General features: G+C 38.1%; 1 protein-coding gene across 3 annotated transcripts in view; it reads left to right on the plus strand.

The window, feature by feature from the left end:
• Positions 1 to 16,879, plus strand: part of RPTOR (regulatory associated protein of MTOR complex 1) — a 409,502-nt gene that overhangs the window by 226,788 nt on the left and 165,835 nt on the right. For all 3 annotated transcript variants that reach the window (XM_026667263.2, XM_026667262.2, XM_087955978.1), the window contains 2 exons: positions 2,166 to 2,266; positions 4,489 to 4,633. In XM_026667263.2, coding sequence (XP_026523048.1) covers positions 2,166 to 2,266; positions 4,489 to 4,633 — 246 coding nt within the window. The remainder of the gene's footprint in view (positions 1 to 2,165; positions 2,267 to 4,488; positions 4,634 to 16,879) is intronic.

The following is a 16,879-nucleotide window of genomic DNA, read 5'->3' on the forward strand; positions in this document are numbered from 1 at the left end:
GCTTCGTGCAAAGTTCAGAAAACATTTATTTTGTTTCAGTCACAATTGCTCACAGACACACACACACCCAGTGACCTCTCTTGGAAATCTGGGGTTCTATAGAACCCCCAACTGAGAAAAGCTGGCACTGAATGTAAGAGGACTTCTCTTGAAATCTCACTCCTTTCCCCCTATCTTGTCTTAATTTAATAAGTCCCGCTCTTACTGAAGTCCAAAAGCAATATATTCCAGTCCAATGTTACTTCTCAGAAAGTTACATCTCAGGATTATTAATCAATTCCATTTAAGTAGTCCAGGAAGCTTCCGCAAGTCAAAAATCACTTTGCTTTACTTAAAAGTCTTCCTTATTCTCATAATAGAGTCTCCAGTAATCATACAGTAGCTAGTTATAGAACAGTAAGTGTCACCACAGTCCTCCAGATGAATGTTGCTTATTCCTCTCATCAAAAGGTATTTCTAAACGTGTAGGGGTCTGGTATGTTCTATTCACCAATAATGGCCCCTCAGCTTAGGTTTCAGTGTTGTTTCAAGTCTTGTAGATTTAATTAATCCAAATTTAATTCAATTTTTGAAAGCAAAGTCAACTATTCAAATAGATTCAAGTAGACAGTCCAGCATTTTATAATGCCTTTCCAAAACGCCTGTCCAATTTTCTGTGTTTTAAAAGGTCTTTAGCTTTTCTCCCCTTAGTTCCTTTTCTTTCGGGTCTAGGATTTTTCTCTCTATGGTAGTTCGCCGCTTTAAAAGATAGATCTCTTTTCCTGGATTTTCCTCTTTCTTTTTTTCTTTAAAGTTAGGGTCTAAATAAAAAGGAATCTTCTCACCCAGCTCCAATCACTACTGTTCATCTGCATTGCTCCTGCACATTTCTTTGTTGCCTCAGCTGTTCCAGCTTTGTGGCAGTCATGATGGTTGCCTCTTCTCCTCATCGAGGGAGAGGGAAGAAGCGCTGAATCCAGCAGGAGAGTTGTTGCTCTCCCTGAACTACAGGGCACCCCTCTTTTTTTCACCACCTTTATAGGGTGATTTTAGCTCCTTTCGGAGCCCTCCAACAGGGAGAATTCGGCGTGGGAGCGTGGAGACCCGCTCTTCACATCTGATATTGCCACGACATCAGCCGGAACTTCCAGAACATATGCTTTTTGACATATAGAAGTGACTTGCTTAGAATGCATGTTTTTAAAGCACTGAGTTTGTGGTCCCATTAATGAATATATTCCATCTAATCTTGAGCACAGTAACTGCAGAATCACCCCTGGCTGGTTTCTTACCCCAAATTCTCAGATCTGAATCTGTGTTGATTCAGTTTTTGCCAAGCCTCATGTGAATAGTAAGGGTTAAAGGCAATTACTGTGGAAGCTATCCTACTGGGAATTGATTAGTGACATTCGTTTTTCAACTATATGAAATAAAGACCCATTAAATTTGAGAGAAAGAGGGCACACATTAATGGCTTCCTGTGAAGTGAGGTGCAATTTCTGTGATTCCTGTCTGATTCTGAGGCAGCCAAATATGTACCACAAAATGAATGGTTTCTTTGCTGAATTCGAATCACAATCTTAATGTTTCCTATTGAAACTGAAATTTTACTTCAGAAGAAAACATTATGTTTCTTTTTCTAATATTCTCATAACTGGAAAATTGGAAGAATGGGTTTATATTATAATCTTCAGTTGCTATATTCCATGTGAGGTTGCTTTTTAGAATAGTGATACAGTCTTTTCTATATTTTGCATTCTAAAATGGAAAAGCCTCATTGTACAATTTATTCATTATTCCCTTACTTCCCAAGATGCTCATTTTCAAAAAGATTCAACAGTTTATTAGTCAATATAATCAGTGATTTAGCATGTAATTCTTCTTTACTATTATATTAGGAGGAAAAAACATAAAAGTATTCCCCTGTTTGCTTATTAGCACTTATTCTGAATTATGCAAGGCCTTTATTATTGTCTAGTATTTTATATACTTGATGAAACTAAATATTTGAGGTTTTATTCCAGTAAAAACCAGTACAACCAAGAAATTTGCATCATATTTCCTTTTATCATTTATTAGTTAGAAGAATAAGAGCTTATATTTTTATTGGATAGGTGTTTTTTGCCATTATGAACATTGTTTCAGTGTGTTTCTGTTTAATCGTAAAATTTCATTATTTCTTGTAGAATTCCTGGGAGGCTCAATGACAGGAGAACGCCTCTAGGAGAATTGAATTGGATTTTTACAGCCATAACGGATACAATTGCATGGAACGTCCTACCTAGAGGTAAAGACTATGACAGATAAGTGCACAGAATTACTGGTAATATATATAGCTTGATCATAATAGAAGAGGGCAGGCTAATTTTTAATGAGAAGGGGAGAAAGGATGCAGTGAGAACTAAGAAATAAAAAAAGAGAGGGAAAAAAAAACTTGTTTAGGAAAATAGTACTGAGCCAAATCTTATTCCTTTACAGCATCAGAGGCTATGAATCACCATGTTTGGTCTCCATATTTCATTCCCACAGAAATGACAGTTCTGTTTTCTTTAAGATGTACTCACTCAAGGAGTTTAGGACATTGCTTGGCATCTGATGGAAAAGCATTCAATAGATACCCCTTAAAACAGGGTTGTCAAACTCCCGGCCCATGGGTGGATGTGTCATGTGCTGGCTATGCCCAGAACCAGTTTAGCAAAGAGGGAAAAAAGTCCCGATACATCATGTGACGATGCCGTGACGACATGAGTTTGACACCCCTGCCTTAAAACAATTGTATCACTTTGAAAATACAACGTAATTTTATTTCTCGTGTATGTCATAGTACAGTATAGCATTGGCACTTCGCTGAGCAACAGCAGAACCATACCTTATATACCTTTGGTCTACTACTTTGCAAAAGCAAGATAAAGGAAAAGATGGACACAGTGTCAATTGCAGCATGACATTGGAAGGGTTTTGATAAACCCATCTGGGATCTGGGCCACCTCACTATTATTTATTCCTTCTCATCATTTATTCCTTTCTACTAGGTCAGCATGTTAGCCATATTACCTTGGAGATACGATCAATGAATATAAACAATTTGATTTACTAGTTCCTGATTGATTCTTCTCCTGTTGCCATTCTGGGTCAATTCAGCTTGTAAATGTTTTATTACAAGGGCACTTTAAGCAGTTCACATGTATTGTGTATGGTGTGTGTATGTGGGAGGGGCAAATCTCATTGCTTGATAACGTCTGCAGCTTACATATGTATTACTGCCCTGGCTTGAATTACCTTACTTCTGTAGTACTTTCTAGAAGAAGAAAATTGGGGGGAAAATGTCTTAATTGAAAACTCAGTTATATGTATTTAAAAGTTAATATATAACATAGAGGAATTTGTAGAGCATCTGTCAGACAAAATTGGTCGGATTCAATCCAGCTGGATGCCAGCCTTGATGCAGGCCCTGCGGACATGTCAGAGACAGTCTTGCCATGTTATCTGGGCTCGAGGAAGCAAACACTGTTCTTAAGACTGTGAGCACCTGTTTATTAGACCCATGCCCTTCCTGCTTGGTGCAGGCTTCCAGGGAGGTGACATGTGGTTGGATCTCGGTGGTAATAAGTTCCATCTCTGAGAAAAGGAGTGATGCCAAAACCTTTTAAAGAGGCATTGATCTTCCCTCTCCTCAAGAAATCATTGCTGGACCCAATCATTAGGGACAATTTTTATCCAATATCCAATCTTCCCCTTTTTTAGCAAAGATTGTTGAGAATGTGGTCGTGCAACAGCTTCAGTGGATCCTGGATTAAATCTAGACTTCTTTCAATCAGGTTTCATGTTTGGTATGGGACTGAGGTAGCATTGGCACACTTTTTGATAACCTCTGGTGAGAGTTTGGAGGCAGTAGGGATTTGGATGGGGAAGAACAGGCTTCAGCTTAACCCAGGCAAGACTGAGTGACTTTGGATTTTGGAGCCACCTGGATCTAGGAATTTACCATCTTTGTTTCGGGATGAGGCTGCTCTTCCCCAGGCAAACCAGGTGGGAAATTTGGGGTCCTTCTGGATGCAGAATTCCTGCTCAAAGAGCAGGTGGCAGTTGCAGCTAGAAATCCCCCTGCCCAGGTTGAGGTTGTACGCCACTTATATCCATTCCTAGATGAGGAGACTCTACACTTCGTTACTCATGCCCTGGTCACTTCTTGTATGAATTACTGTAATACACTCCTTATGGGGCTGCCCTTGAAGCATATTCAGAGGCTAAAGTTAATGCAAAATGCAGTGACAAAGGGAATTATGTGTGCACCAAGATCTGCACATGTTACAACATAAAACACTTTATGTTTTACCTGAAAGCTACCCAGAATCACAAACGTGATATGGATGGTTATGTACATTAAACAAATACATAATTTTACAGTAGTTCATGTTGGAAGGTTCTAATTCCAGCAGCAGCAGCCACATTCTTCATGGGTGCTTTCCTTTGTTACATCTTTTGTGAGTTTTTTGTTTGTTTTTGCAGATCTTTTCCAAAAGCTCTTCAGACAGGATCTTCTAGTAGCAAGCCTTTTTCGAAACTTTTTGCTGGCAGAAAGAATAATGAGGTCTTATAACTGCACACCTGTCAGCAGCCCCCGTCTACCTCCAACCTATATGCATGCCATGTGGTAAGTTGTTCCTAGAAAACTATTTAAAGCTACAGATAAAGTTTCCCCTGTCCAGTTTGTCCGATTCTAGGGAGCAATGCACATCTTGGTTTCTTAGCTGACAGAGCTAGCATTGTCTGAAGACACTTCTGTGGTCATGTGGCCAGCATGACTGTATCCCAAGATGTCCAGAACGCTGTTACCTTCCCACTGAAGTTGTACCTATTTATCTACTTGCATTTGCATGATTTTAAACTGCTAGGTTGGCAGGAAGGAAACTAGAAAGGGCTCTAGAAATGAAATGTCAACTGTTTGACTAGTGAACCCAAAACAAGGAACCACACTCGCAAGATTTGAATTCCCAAAAGTAAAACTTTATTGGATACACTATATTGGTACTGAAGGAGGAAAAAAAAAACAGTTCTGGTTTTCCTGTGCAAGTGCTTGTCATGTTAAACCATAGCCTCCTCTTCTCCTCACCCTGGGTAATCATATTGTCCAATTATGAGATGTCCTTTTGTTATGGGAACAGTTCATCTCTTTCTCAAGCACCTGCAGTGGTGACCTTGATAGTTTCTATGCTGTCATGATCTCCGCGTACATTCTCAGCGTTCCATTTCCCCTTTCCCTCCCCTGCTCCCAGTTCATTGGAAAGTTTGAAAAGCATTAGGGTTTGCAAGAAGCAAAGCGATTCAATCTTGACACGAGATAGTTGTCTGTTCCTCATCTCCCCTTGTACCAGACAAACAAACCCAAGTGCAGATACCCAGCAGAGTTTTCAGAAACTGTTGTCATTTAAGATTATTGTCACCTGAATCTCCTCTGAATGTTTTTGATTACTAGGTTGGTGATGAATTATAAGCCACATAGCAACTCAAGGTACTTTGATTCATCATAAAATCTGTTCCACTTTCTATTAAACAGCACATTTATAGAGAAATGTACCCAGAAATAAGTCCCACTGCATTAATTGACCTTACTCCAAAGTACAGTGGTAGTCAATTATACATAATGCATTTTTTAAAGTGCTATTATCCATACCAGTTAAACAGGCTTGTCTTTAAAGAAAAGGGTAATCAAAACATTTCCATCACCTTTATTTTGAATACATATACAGGATTTTTTCCCACTTATCTGCTATGTAGTAGAAATATTTCAGTGCGAAGGATTTCAGCTGGTCAGCTGGTCTTGAGCCATGGTATATCTTGTTTAAGAAGCTGAATATTGTTCATCTGCTTTCAGACAAATGCTTTTAGAGACTATTTGAGAAATGGTCCAGAGCACTTAATGTAAATCTCAGTATGGACTGGCTCAATAATGCAAGAGAAATAGTCTTACCTGTTAAACAAAAACAATGCAGAATTATCCCAAATATTTGTCTCACATCATGTACTTTTTAAATATGGGATTGATTGCTCTGGATGGATGGATGGATGGATGGATGGATGGATGGATGGACGGACGGACAGACAGATAGATAGATAGATGTGTGTGTATATGTGCATGTGCATGTGTGTACACATGCGCAAATGGTATAGTTATTGTACAGAATTCTCTTGATTACCAATTGGCAAACGTTTAATGGCCCCAGCAAGTTTCTGTATGAATAGAGGCCGCTCTGTTGTCTCCCACTTAACACAGTATGCCACAACTTAGCAGGGTCCATAGAATAGAGTTTTTGTGAACCTGTAATATTCTAAAAGATGGCTAAGACAATAGTTAAAAGATTTTTGAAGACACTTGGTGTGCTTGAATTTTTCAGGAAGCCTTTTGTTAGGATTTCCTGTGATGAAAAGTAGTGGGTGAAATAACAAGAAGCACAGCATGTGAGGGCTACTTTAGCAATGACTCTTTTCCCACTTGTAATTTAAATTGGCACCAATATGCCTCAGTGATAATGTTCTTCATTCAAATGATACTTCATTTAGGTCCTGGTCCAGAATTTAAATCTTCTGTCATCCCCTTGCATTTGAATTAATTTTTCCTGCTTAAACCAACTGAATCCACCAGAGCAACAAGGTATATACAATTTATGCTATCTCATAACGTCAGGTGATCTGTGATCTCTGGGTGATGATGTTTGCCTATCAGATAAAACCAGGCCCAATGTTTTTCTCTGTTCCTTCCTCTATCTTTATATAACTACAACTATTAGATATTGAGCTGTATAAAAGCTCATTGGTTCTCCCAACTGCCTTTACTTTCTCTAGCACTTCACCCCATTCCCCTACTGCAGGCAAACACAACATTCATTGCAGTAAGCCACAGAGAAGGGATACGTAGGAATGAGTATAATATTGAGGAACCCAGAAAGGGAGAAATGTTTCTAAATGCCCCTAGATTCTTTGTCAGTTTTAATGATCTTTCTGAATGCAAACCAATCATTTTTGCCTTCAGGAAGAATTTTCCTAAGAATTAGGAGCCTCTAAAGATAAAATGGGGAAGAAGGGGGGGGGAGCAAATGGCCCAGATGGGTATATGCTAGTGAAATAACACAAAGAACAAACCGCTTTAGAGAAGATGCTGTAGCTGTGCCCTTCCTTGTTACATCATCCTGATTTGTATGTTTCACACTAGCAGATGAGGCTGTCAAAAGAGAAAATTCTCAAAGGGAGGGGAGACAAGAAGGTGGTACATTGGCAACTTTGATAGTTAAGGATTAAATATCAAATGCAAGTACCGAGCCAAGATGGAGTTGGATCAAAACACATTTTTCACAGCAGTGATTTTTGCCTATAGGGAGAGAAGGGAATTGTACTTTAAACCAGCTGTAAGAAAACTCCCAGTTGGGAAAATAAACAGAAGTTGGTCTGGAGGAGAACATTCTGGGTACTTCTTATTTAATTATGTTCAAAAATAATAAAACTAAAAATCACTGAAAGCACTGTTCTTCTGACAATTAAAATAAGACTTAAGGCTCCAAAATCTGCTGAAGTGGGTGGCTATAATAAATGTAATGACATTATTTATTATTGTTACACTGCCTGTGTCTGGTTTGTTTGCCATCTATCAGGACTCCTTTTCTGCCTTCTGGAATCAGACTCCCCTCAAGTTCTAGGTGGCCCCTAAGTTTTTTGGTGTTTCAAAGGGCCTTGAAGATCTGGCTTTTTGCCCAGGCCTTTGGCAAGGAGACTGAAACCCTTGGATTTTGCATTTTGTTTCTTTTTTTTTTCCTCTCCACTTCTTGTCTTCTTTGCCATTCTTTATTCTTTTGTTCTTTCTTTATTGCATTTTTTCTTGTTTTTAATATTATTACTTGTGAGCCACCCACATTGGAAGTAATTCAGAGTTGGGCAGCATACAGATTATTATTATAAAAGTAATACTAGAATTGTGTAGAAAACAAGACTCTTCTCCTGAACAGCAGGAGTGTACAGATGCCTGAAAAAATTATCCATGCAAAAGAAAATATGCATCAGCATCTGTATGTAGTATCAAATTCTTAAGTTCTAACCAAACCAATTTTTCTGCTCACAGGGTAATAAGAGTAAAGGGACTGTTGTCTATAAAATTGTCCTGCACGGGTTGTGGGAAGCAAGGGACTGTTTTACTTACATTCATTATGCATCATGCTAATATAGATGTGATATTTGTGAGAATACATATTGAGCACCTTTGTGAATTTACCTTCTGTAAAGTTCATTTTTGAATATTTAGTGAGAAGATTGGCTCAGATCCATATATATGCCACGTGTAGTTAAATTGCAGATCTCCAACTGCTGTAAGTCTTCTTAATGTGAGATTCAAATGCAATCCACATTGCATATGGAAATGCAGCATTGCAATCAAGTTCTGCACAAAAACCTTTCATTTATTTTGGGTGCCGAATGGCCAATAGAGTAATACAAAATATGGAAGGAGGATTCAGTCTTTAAAGAGTGCCTCTAATGCTCGGTGATTCACTTTGTGTTCTTCTCTTCACACTTTTTTTCAGATTGTTAAAATATATTTCAGATTATGTAGACTTTACACTAAAGATAAGTGGGCTGGGTATTATGCTTATAATGTTGTGTTAGAAAACTGATCCTAGCCTCTCCCCATGGAAAGCATAGACCGTCTGCTCCTCCAGAGAAACTATGAGGAGCTTTTACATTCATTATAGAAAAGCCCACAAGCTAATTTTATCCATTTTTAATCTTTACTAAAGGCATGGAAATAAACTGTCTTGAATTATGAGAAGTTGGGCAGAGCAGGGGTAGGTGGGTGCTTAAACAATGATGTAATTAATTAGTTACCTAAAGCCATACTTAATCTTGATACATGAGATATAATTTATGTTGCTTTTATTTCTAAGGTTCTTTAATATATAGTAATAAAGAAAATTATTAAAAAACATGACTTCCCTGTATTTATTACAAAATTGAATGATTCTAAGTAACCCTCAACTTACAACAGTTCATTTAGTGATCGTTCAAAGTCACAACGGCACTGAAAAAAGTGACTTATGACCATTTTTCATACTTACAACTGTTGGGGCATGCCATGATCATGTAATAAAAATTCAGATGCTTGGCAACTGACTCATATTTATGACAATTGCAGTGATCATGTGATCCCTTTATACAACCTTCTGACAAGCAAAGTCAATGGGGAAATCAGATTCACTTAATAACCTAGTTATTATCTTAACAATTAGTGATTCACTTAACAACTGTGGCAAGAAAGGTCATAAAATGGGGTAAAACTCAACAAATGTCTCGCTTAGCATCAGAAATTTTGGGCTCAGTTGTGGTCATAAGTGGAGAACTATCTGTACTAATAGCCTTCTAAGTAACTCATTTCTGTGGGATAGAGTCCTTTGCTGGCTTTGAATGATGTTTAAGTTTTGTAAATTGTGGCACTCGGTCAATGAAAGGAAGTCACTGTGCTCGTGTCTGGATTCTTTGAGCATTGGGTACTTTGAATAGAGTCCCTCACTCTGGTGATGTAAATGCCTTTATCTCGGGAAGCTGCGTGAATCTGTTGTAGGATTAACATATAAGCTTGGCCATGCCATTTTTAATTGCTTCAGTGTCCTGTCATCAGTGCTAGCAGAATTTGTCATTTCATTTCTCTCTCCTGTGTAGTTCTGATCCCTTTCGCACAGTTAGGAACCATTGTCTTTTTAGCTGTGTTTCAGTAGCTTTTGTGAAAAGAAAAGCATGATTGTGTCCCTCAGTTGTGAGTGGACCAAAGGAATGTGCATATGCTGTGAAATGTTTTAATATTTTTCCACTTGATTTGAGTTTCATTTTACCTCATGAATAAGTATGGAACTCCCCTTTTAGGAGTTTATAAGGGAATACTTACATCTTCTTTGTGTGTGCATTTGTATCTGCCTAAACAGGATAAAATATTTTGTGTGTTTGCCCAAAGCAAATTTCTTTCTCTGTTTCATAGCAATCAGCTAGGATTAGATTTCATGGTTTGTTGTAGCCCAATTGACTTCTTCAACATTGACAATATAGAGTTGCTTGTTCTACAAATGTATTGTATTGGTTTATTCTGTTCTTTAAGATTATTTGCTATCAGATTCGTTCTGTTTGGAAAAATATCTAATATTGTTTGTTAATGTAGGCCTTTGTTGTCATTTATTGAGTGAATGCTCTGTCATTCAGCCACAGGAAAAAATCCAAACAAACAGATAGTTATTTGCCAATGTGACAGAGACCAGATTAAATGCTAACTGCCAGATTAAAATGACAATAGAAAAGCTTTGTTTAGATATAATCACTGTAATGCTGCAGCTGTGGAAAACATGCTATAACATGCTTTTAGGAATATATTTTTCCCTCGGTGCCTAAATTCATTTTTTTGCTCTGCAAAATTTACATGTTGAAACATAGCAATTAAAATATTTTGAAATTGTATTAATTTAAACTCAGCCCAAATCTCAACCATGCATAATTTATTACTTTGACTTTTTAAAGATGTGGCTCTCTAGCTGAATGATTTGCCTAGAATGATTCAGTCAAAGGTAAAGTCTTTAGGTCAAACTTTATATGATTTTCATGTCCATGCCCATTTTTTTGGATTGGTGGGTTCTGGGATGTTTCTGAGATTGGTTCCCTCCCCTCCCCTCCCCTCCCCTCCCGTTTCATATCTATACAGCCCTGGGATTTCTTTGCAATTTCCTATTCAAATACTAACAATGTTTGACCCTAGTTAGCTTTTGAGGATGGGCTATGACATGCAAGATGCTATGATCATAGTCCCCTTATTCATTTTATACATCTCTCCGTCCATCCATCCATCCAGCTATCCATCCATTCACACACGTTCAGGAAGCTCTCAACTTGCAACCATTTATTTAACAACTATTTGAAGTTACAAACAGTGCTGAAAAAGTGATTGACAACTAGTCATCACACGTACGACCATCACAGAATCCCACAGTCACATGATCCAAATTCGGGCTTTTGGCAATCAGCATGTATATAAATGTTGCAGTTGCAGCTCCCAAGGTTACATGATTGCCATTTGCAACCTTCTAACAAGCAAAGTCAATGAGAGAAGCTGGATTCATTTAACTGTAGTGATTCACTTATTGGTTGCAACTCATCCAATGCACGCAATGACCTCATTACTCAGAGGTGGAAATTTGGTTTCAATTATGGTCACAAATCAAAGACCACCTGTACAAGACAAATTATTCTTATTGTTGATAGTGGAAAATCGAAGATCTGAAGGAGCCTGTTTAGCCTGAGTGTCTCATGCATGTTAAACAAGCATGAAGCTGGAGATAGCCTTCCTACAGAAAAGATGTTGTAACTTCTAGAAGTCTACTCAGTATATTAGGCAAAGCAGGCGGAATTACAAATAAACTGATTACTCGGAGTATGAGGCTTCTAAGGAGGCTCAACTGAAGCAAACTGGTCCCAGCAGCAAGAATTCAACTCACTGTCAACAAGAGAGGCCAGAAGAAAGCTGTAGCTAAATGGCACCCAACATGCATACTTCTGTTCACCCCCTAACGCTGCCATCTTCTCTTCCTTCCTGCTATAGGTCAGTGCTCCCTGTAGCAAGAGAAAGGAATATTTTGGTACAAGGAACAAGTTAATTTTGTTTTCCTTTATAAAGTTATTTCCTTCTTGAATTATAAGTTAGTACTTATCATCAATCTTGTGAAACCCATAGGAGAAAAAAAACACGATTTAATTAACAAATGGATGCTTCAAGCTCACTGCTGAAACCCTTGTTTACAAATTCCATTATATTAATTTGTGACTGTACCTTTACAGTATAAATTGGCAACCTCCGCATGCCCATAAAATTCAGTCTTGCCCGAATTGGTTGATTATTAAATTAGTGCAATCGTTCAAGAAAAGAAATTTGAAAAAGTCAAATGGAACAGAACAGGGCATTGATTTGTAATTCAAGGAAGAGTACACATAGTAATAACTGACCTACAGACTACCTGTTCCTACAGACTAAAATGTTAACACGTTTAGAAATCTATATCATTAGGCCATTAGTGGTTGCAAAATGTAGCAATTATATACTCATTTTTATAGGGAAAAGCGCATCATTTATAGTTTTCTGAAGGGCAATTTATAGAAAACACGAGACAACAATTTATATAATTATTCACCAAAAAAACAAGTGGATGTTTGCAAAACTGCATCAGCTTCCCAAAAGGAAAACAAGAATCAATCATAGCTGTCAAAACTTGGTGTGAAAGATGATGACCATCTTGAGCCATTATAATTCTGATTTCATTCTGATACAGTGGAAATGAAAATGTACAATGTTGGAACAATTTAGAGTTCAGCATAATAAAGTGCTTTTTAAGGAAATCTGAAAGTTCAGTGCCTTCCTCCACTTGTTTATAAAGTCAAGCCTTGCTGCACCTCAGGAGACATAGACTAGAAATAAGTTGGAACAGGTTGGGATAAATTATTCAAAGGTGTATTATACCTTTGCTGTGTGTGTATTTGGACTGAAATGAGATGGAATTTTCAGTAGAAGAAATAAACACTTTATATTCTGAAATAAAAGAAAGCTGCCTTTTCCTCCAGGGAAAAGGGGTTGTTAATGACAAAAGCCACTGAGGCTTTTCCAGGCTTCCATTTTTTAAATGTGAAATCATGAGGGGAATAGGCTGGCTGCGTTTTTCTTCAATATCTGTATTCCTTCAAAGTTACAGGTTTCTTTTAAGTTGATAAATATCACCAGAGAGTCTGTTTTGCTTTGCTTTGCTTTGCTTTGCTTTATTTTAGGGCCAACTAAATTTTTAGTGATAAAAAGATCCATTCCCAAAGGATACGTGGCTTTTAAAAACGTTTTTTCTTTCTTTCCACATTGGTGTAGAATTGGCAGTGTTTTAAGCAGTCCAGGAATGAGCAGTCAGCATGGTAACCTTAAGGTGTTATCTAGCCTAGAACAGTAGCTCATGAAGCCAACTTAACAATGAGAAATTGCTTTAACTTGCAGTGTTTTTGTTGATAATACAGTGTAGTCAGAATAAAGGCAAATATTCTTCCATCTCACTGAAAAGGTGGAACATTCACAGTTTCATCCTACAAACATCTAAAAATAGGCTGTGTTCTTCTTTATTGCAAAAAAAAGTGTTTAAAAACAATAAATGTTTACATATTGCATGTTTTCCCATGATTTCTTCTTTCTTTGTTTGCTTTTTAATTAGTCCAGTTTGGTTAGTTTAATTAGTTTCATTTAATTGGTTTAATTTAGTTAATTACATTTATTTATTTAATTATATATTCTAATGGAGGAAAAGTAAAACCGAGTTTCATTTTATAAATATAAATCTTAATTCTACCAAGTAAATGTTCCTGAGTAGCAGAAACATTTTAAAAAGATAAGGTTACATTAAGATATATTTAAATACCTTCCAGTGATTTCCAAATGGCATAGTACAGCAGTTGAACAATGAGAAATTATTCTTTAAAGGTTTCTGTAAAACAACATCAGCTACAGTTGGTCCTCAGCCTGCAATCACAATCTGGACCAGAATTTCCATCACTAAGCAATGTGCTCATTAACTGAGTCATGCTGGGGTCATTAAGCGAATCACTACATCTTTAAATGAATCACATGGTTGATAATTCACCCAGGTTCCCCCATTGATTTTACTTGTTGGGAAACCTTTTGGTAGATCACAAATGTTGATCGTGCAACCCTGGGATGCTGCAATCATCCTAAATACTTCTAGGGTGCTTAGCACATGAAGATGCTTCAGTAGTTGTAAGTGTGAGGATCAGTTATAAGTCACTTTTTTCAGCACTGTTGTCATTTTGAACAGCAGTTAAATGGATGTCTTAAGTTGAGACTACTTGTAAATAAACATGAATAGCCCATTACTTTGGCTTTGATTCTTTCCAGTGAATCTACTCTAAGGGCAGGGAATTCTGTCAGGTTTCTGTGTCAGATGCAACCAGACCATTTTTTCAGTATTGAGCATTCCTTCTTGATTGTCCAATTAGAATTTATACAGAGACCAATTCTGAAAGTTGTCAAGGGAATTCTTCTGAAGATAACTACATTATATAAACTCTTGAGGATTTGACATACAAATATGGATTAGAAAAGATAATATCTGAATATCATAGTCTAAGTACAGGTAGTCCCCAACTTATTACCACCATTAAGTCCAAAATGTCTGTAGCTAAGCAAAACAGGTAAGTGCATTTTGCCCAATTTTATGACTTTTTTTTGCCACAGTTGTTAATCACTGCGGTTGTTAAGTTAGTAACATGGTTGTTAAATGACTCTGGCTTCCCATTAACTTACATTATCCCAGGACACTGAAACCATCATAAATATGAGTCTGTTGCCAAGTGTTTAAATTTTGATCACATGACCATGGGGATGCTGCAAAGATCGTAAATATGAAAAAGGTCATAAGTCACTTTTTCAGTGCTATTGTAATGGTCATTAAACAAATTGTTGTTAAGTCAAGGACTAGCTGTAATGAAAGCAAGACTACAGGTAGCTTTTGAGTGGTGACAGTAATTGAGACCTAAATTGTGTCACTATGCAGTGCGGTTATAAAGCACATCACATGACTGCATTGTTTAGTGACAGCAATCCTTGCCATCAATAACCAAGGATCCACACCAATCCAAGCCATTCTGGGCTTCATTCCTCCCAGCACAAAGCCTCAGTAAGGTAAGTGACTGTTTACAATCCCCCCATCCATCAATTTCCTTTCCCATTTCTGCCATTTTGGATGCCCTGATCATGCCTTGAGGTGTGGCAAAATAGCCAGGCTCTGAGGCTGCTTGCCATGCTGTAGTTCTGCAAGAGGCCATTGAGTACAGCACAAAACCAACACCACAGCTGCTCCTAGAAGCCACAGTAACCCCAGCTGCATGGTGCAAAGCCTCAAGACCTCGGAGCTTTTCCCAGCACTGTGTAGACCAATACATTAGGGAAGCAGAACAGAGCAGCTCATCCCATGGCAACATGGCACAATTCCAGAAGTGGCTGCCATGTTTCCAGTGGCAACAGTTCAATGTGGGCTCTGGGAACATGGCAGCAGCTTCCAAAATCATGTTGCATAGCTGCACGATGAAGTGATCCATTCCAGTGCTGTAGAAGACTTTGTAGATCTTCAAAAGTTAGGCAAGGAGGAAAATGTGCAGCTTGGTGGGGTGAGAACCCGGTCTGGGTTGGTGGGGAGAAGCCTGCGTGGGCTCAGTGGGGGAATAGAAGATACTGTAGGTAGGTGCTGCAGCATCCCTGGGGTAGCCATAAGGGCAAATGATCACGGATGCTGCAGTGTCCATAACCTTGGAACTGGATTATAAGTAGTTTTTTGGGGGGATCTGCCATAACTTCAAATGGCTTTTAAGCAACCATTGTTAAATGAGGACTACCTGTACAGCAAGAAAAGTAAAATGGATCTAGCAATATCTATGACAAAATTCATGCTAATCCCTGACTCATTCTGTTGCTGAAGAGAAGCATAATAAATTCTGATATGGTGATTATGATTTTCAGAAATATAATGAAAAGCAAAATATTCTGAAAAGCAACAAGTTTTGCTTTTAATTTGCTGATTTGTTTTAAAATACCACTGAATTTCTGAGGTTTTAAAATCTGACCTTGAAGGAAGTGTCCTCTCCTGCCACCCATCCCTTTTGGCAGAAACATTTGGCCTCTTTACCTGACACACTTTTGAAGTGTTAAGCTTTTTAGTCACATCTGTCTCCATGGTCTAATGGCCTCCACTCATGCCTGGTGCAATTTGCAATCAAGACTTGTAAACGTGTCTCTTCTAGTTACCCTTCTTCCCCACTAAGCAATATACACAGATAAACAGCACTTGCATCAAAGTTCTTCCTGCTATTGGCTTTCTGTAACTATTGGGAGATCAGTCTCTTTTGTGAGTTTCCTTCTCCTTTGTTTTCTTCCCCTAAAATTGAATGGTATTGTTGGTCTTAGACCTGAAGCTTAATGGTGTTACCATAGTGTGTGTTCCCTTACAAAATACACAGATAAATGATATGCATAGTTGTCTTTGAGGTTTAGGTTTGGCAGAGCTGAGTAACTAGGGGAGGTGTGAGCTCTGAAATTGGATTTTTGACTTTGTTATTGGCCATCCTCCACAGCCAGTGATCAAAGCATTAAAGGGGGCTGTCAGAATCGTTCGCACTTCACAGAATGCCATTTATTCATCCCCTAGGAATCTCCCCCTCCCCACATACCTTGTCTGAGCACCAGTTAAGAAGAGGGGAGGGGTGTGGCTTCCTTTACTATTGCTTTACGTTTTCTCTCTGGGGAAGGAACCCAGGCCAGATGCAGGCTTACCTGGGAAGAGATACTGGTTGTTTTCATTTCAACTACATAAATCTCTTGCTGGCCCCACTGGGGGGCTATTTGCATCCAGGAATTACTTTTCTAAATATATCCATGAAGAAGGAACAGCCTCCTAACGTAAGAATCAAGTCTCTGCAATAAGGTTCAGGGTTTCAACATCTTGTCTCTACGTGGCAAGCTGAATTTAGAACCAGGATATAGATTTAATTGCAATAATTGACTCCCGCTCTTGTCACAATCTGAGATTAATACCTTCTGCAATTGTTCTCTCTTACCATTTTGCCCGCATCCTGGGTGTTTATTGAGCTTGTGGGAGCCATATATTGCTTTTGTTTTGAAGCTGTTTTTATTACCCCCTGATTATCTCATAATTATATAGGCAGCCTATTGTGAAGAGGAAGGTCATTACTGAAGAAATCATGGAAAGGAGGGAACAGAAGAAACTATGTGCTGCAGGAAAGATCTGGAGAGTTTTGAGACTCATTTCTTTCTTATTTGTAGATTCTG

Source organism: Notechis scutatus, chromosome 2 (genome assembly GCF_049901735.1).
Source record: "Notechis scutatus isolate UNSWTSFEM ecotype Mainland chromosome 2, rNotScu1.2, whole genome shotgun sequence".
NCBI lineage: Eukaryota > Metazoa > Chordata > Lepidosauria > Squamata > Elapidae > Notechis > Notechis scutatus.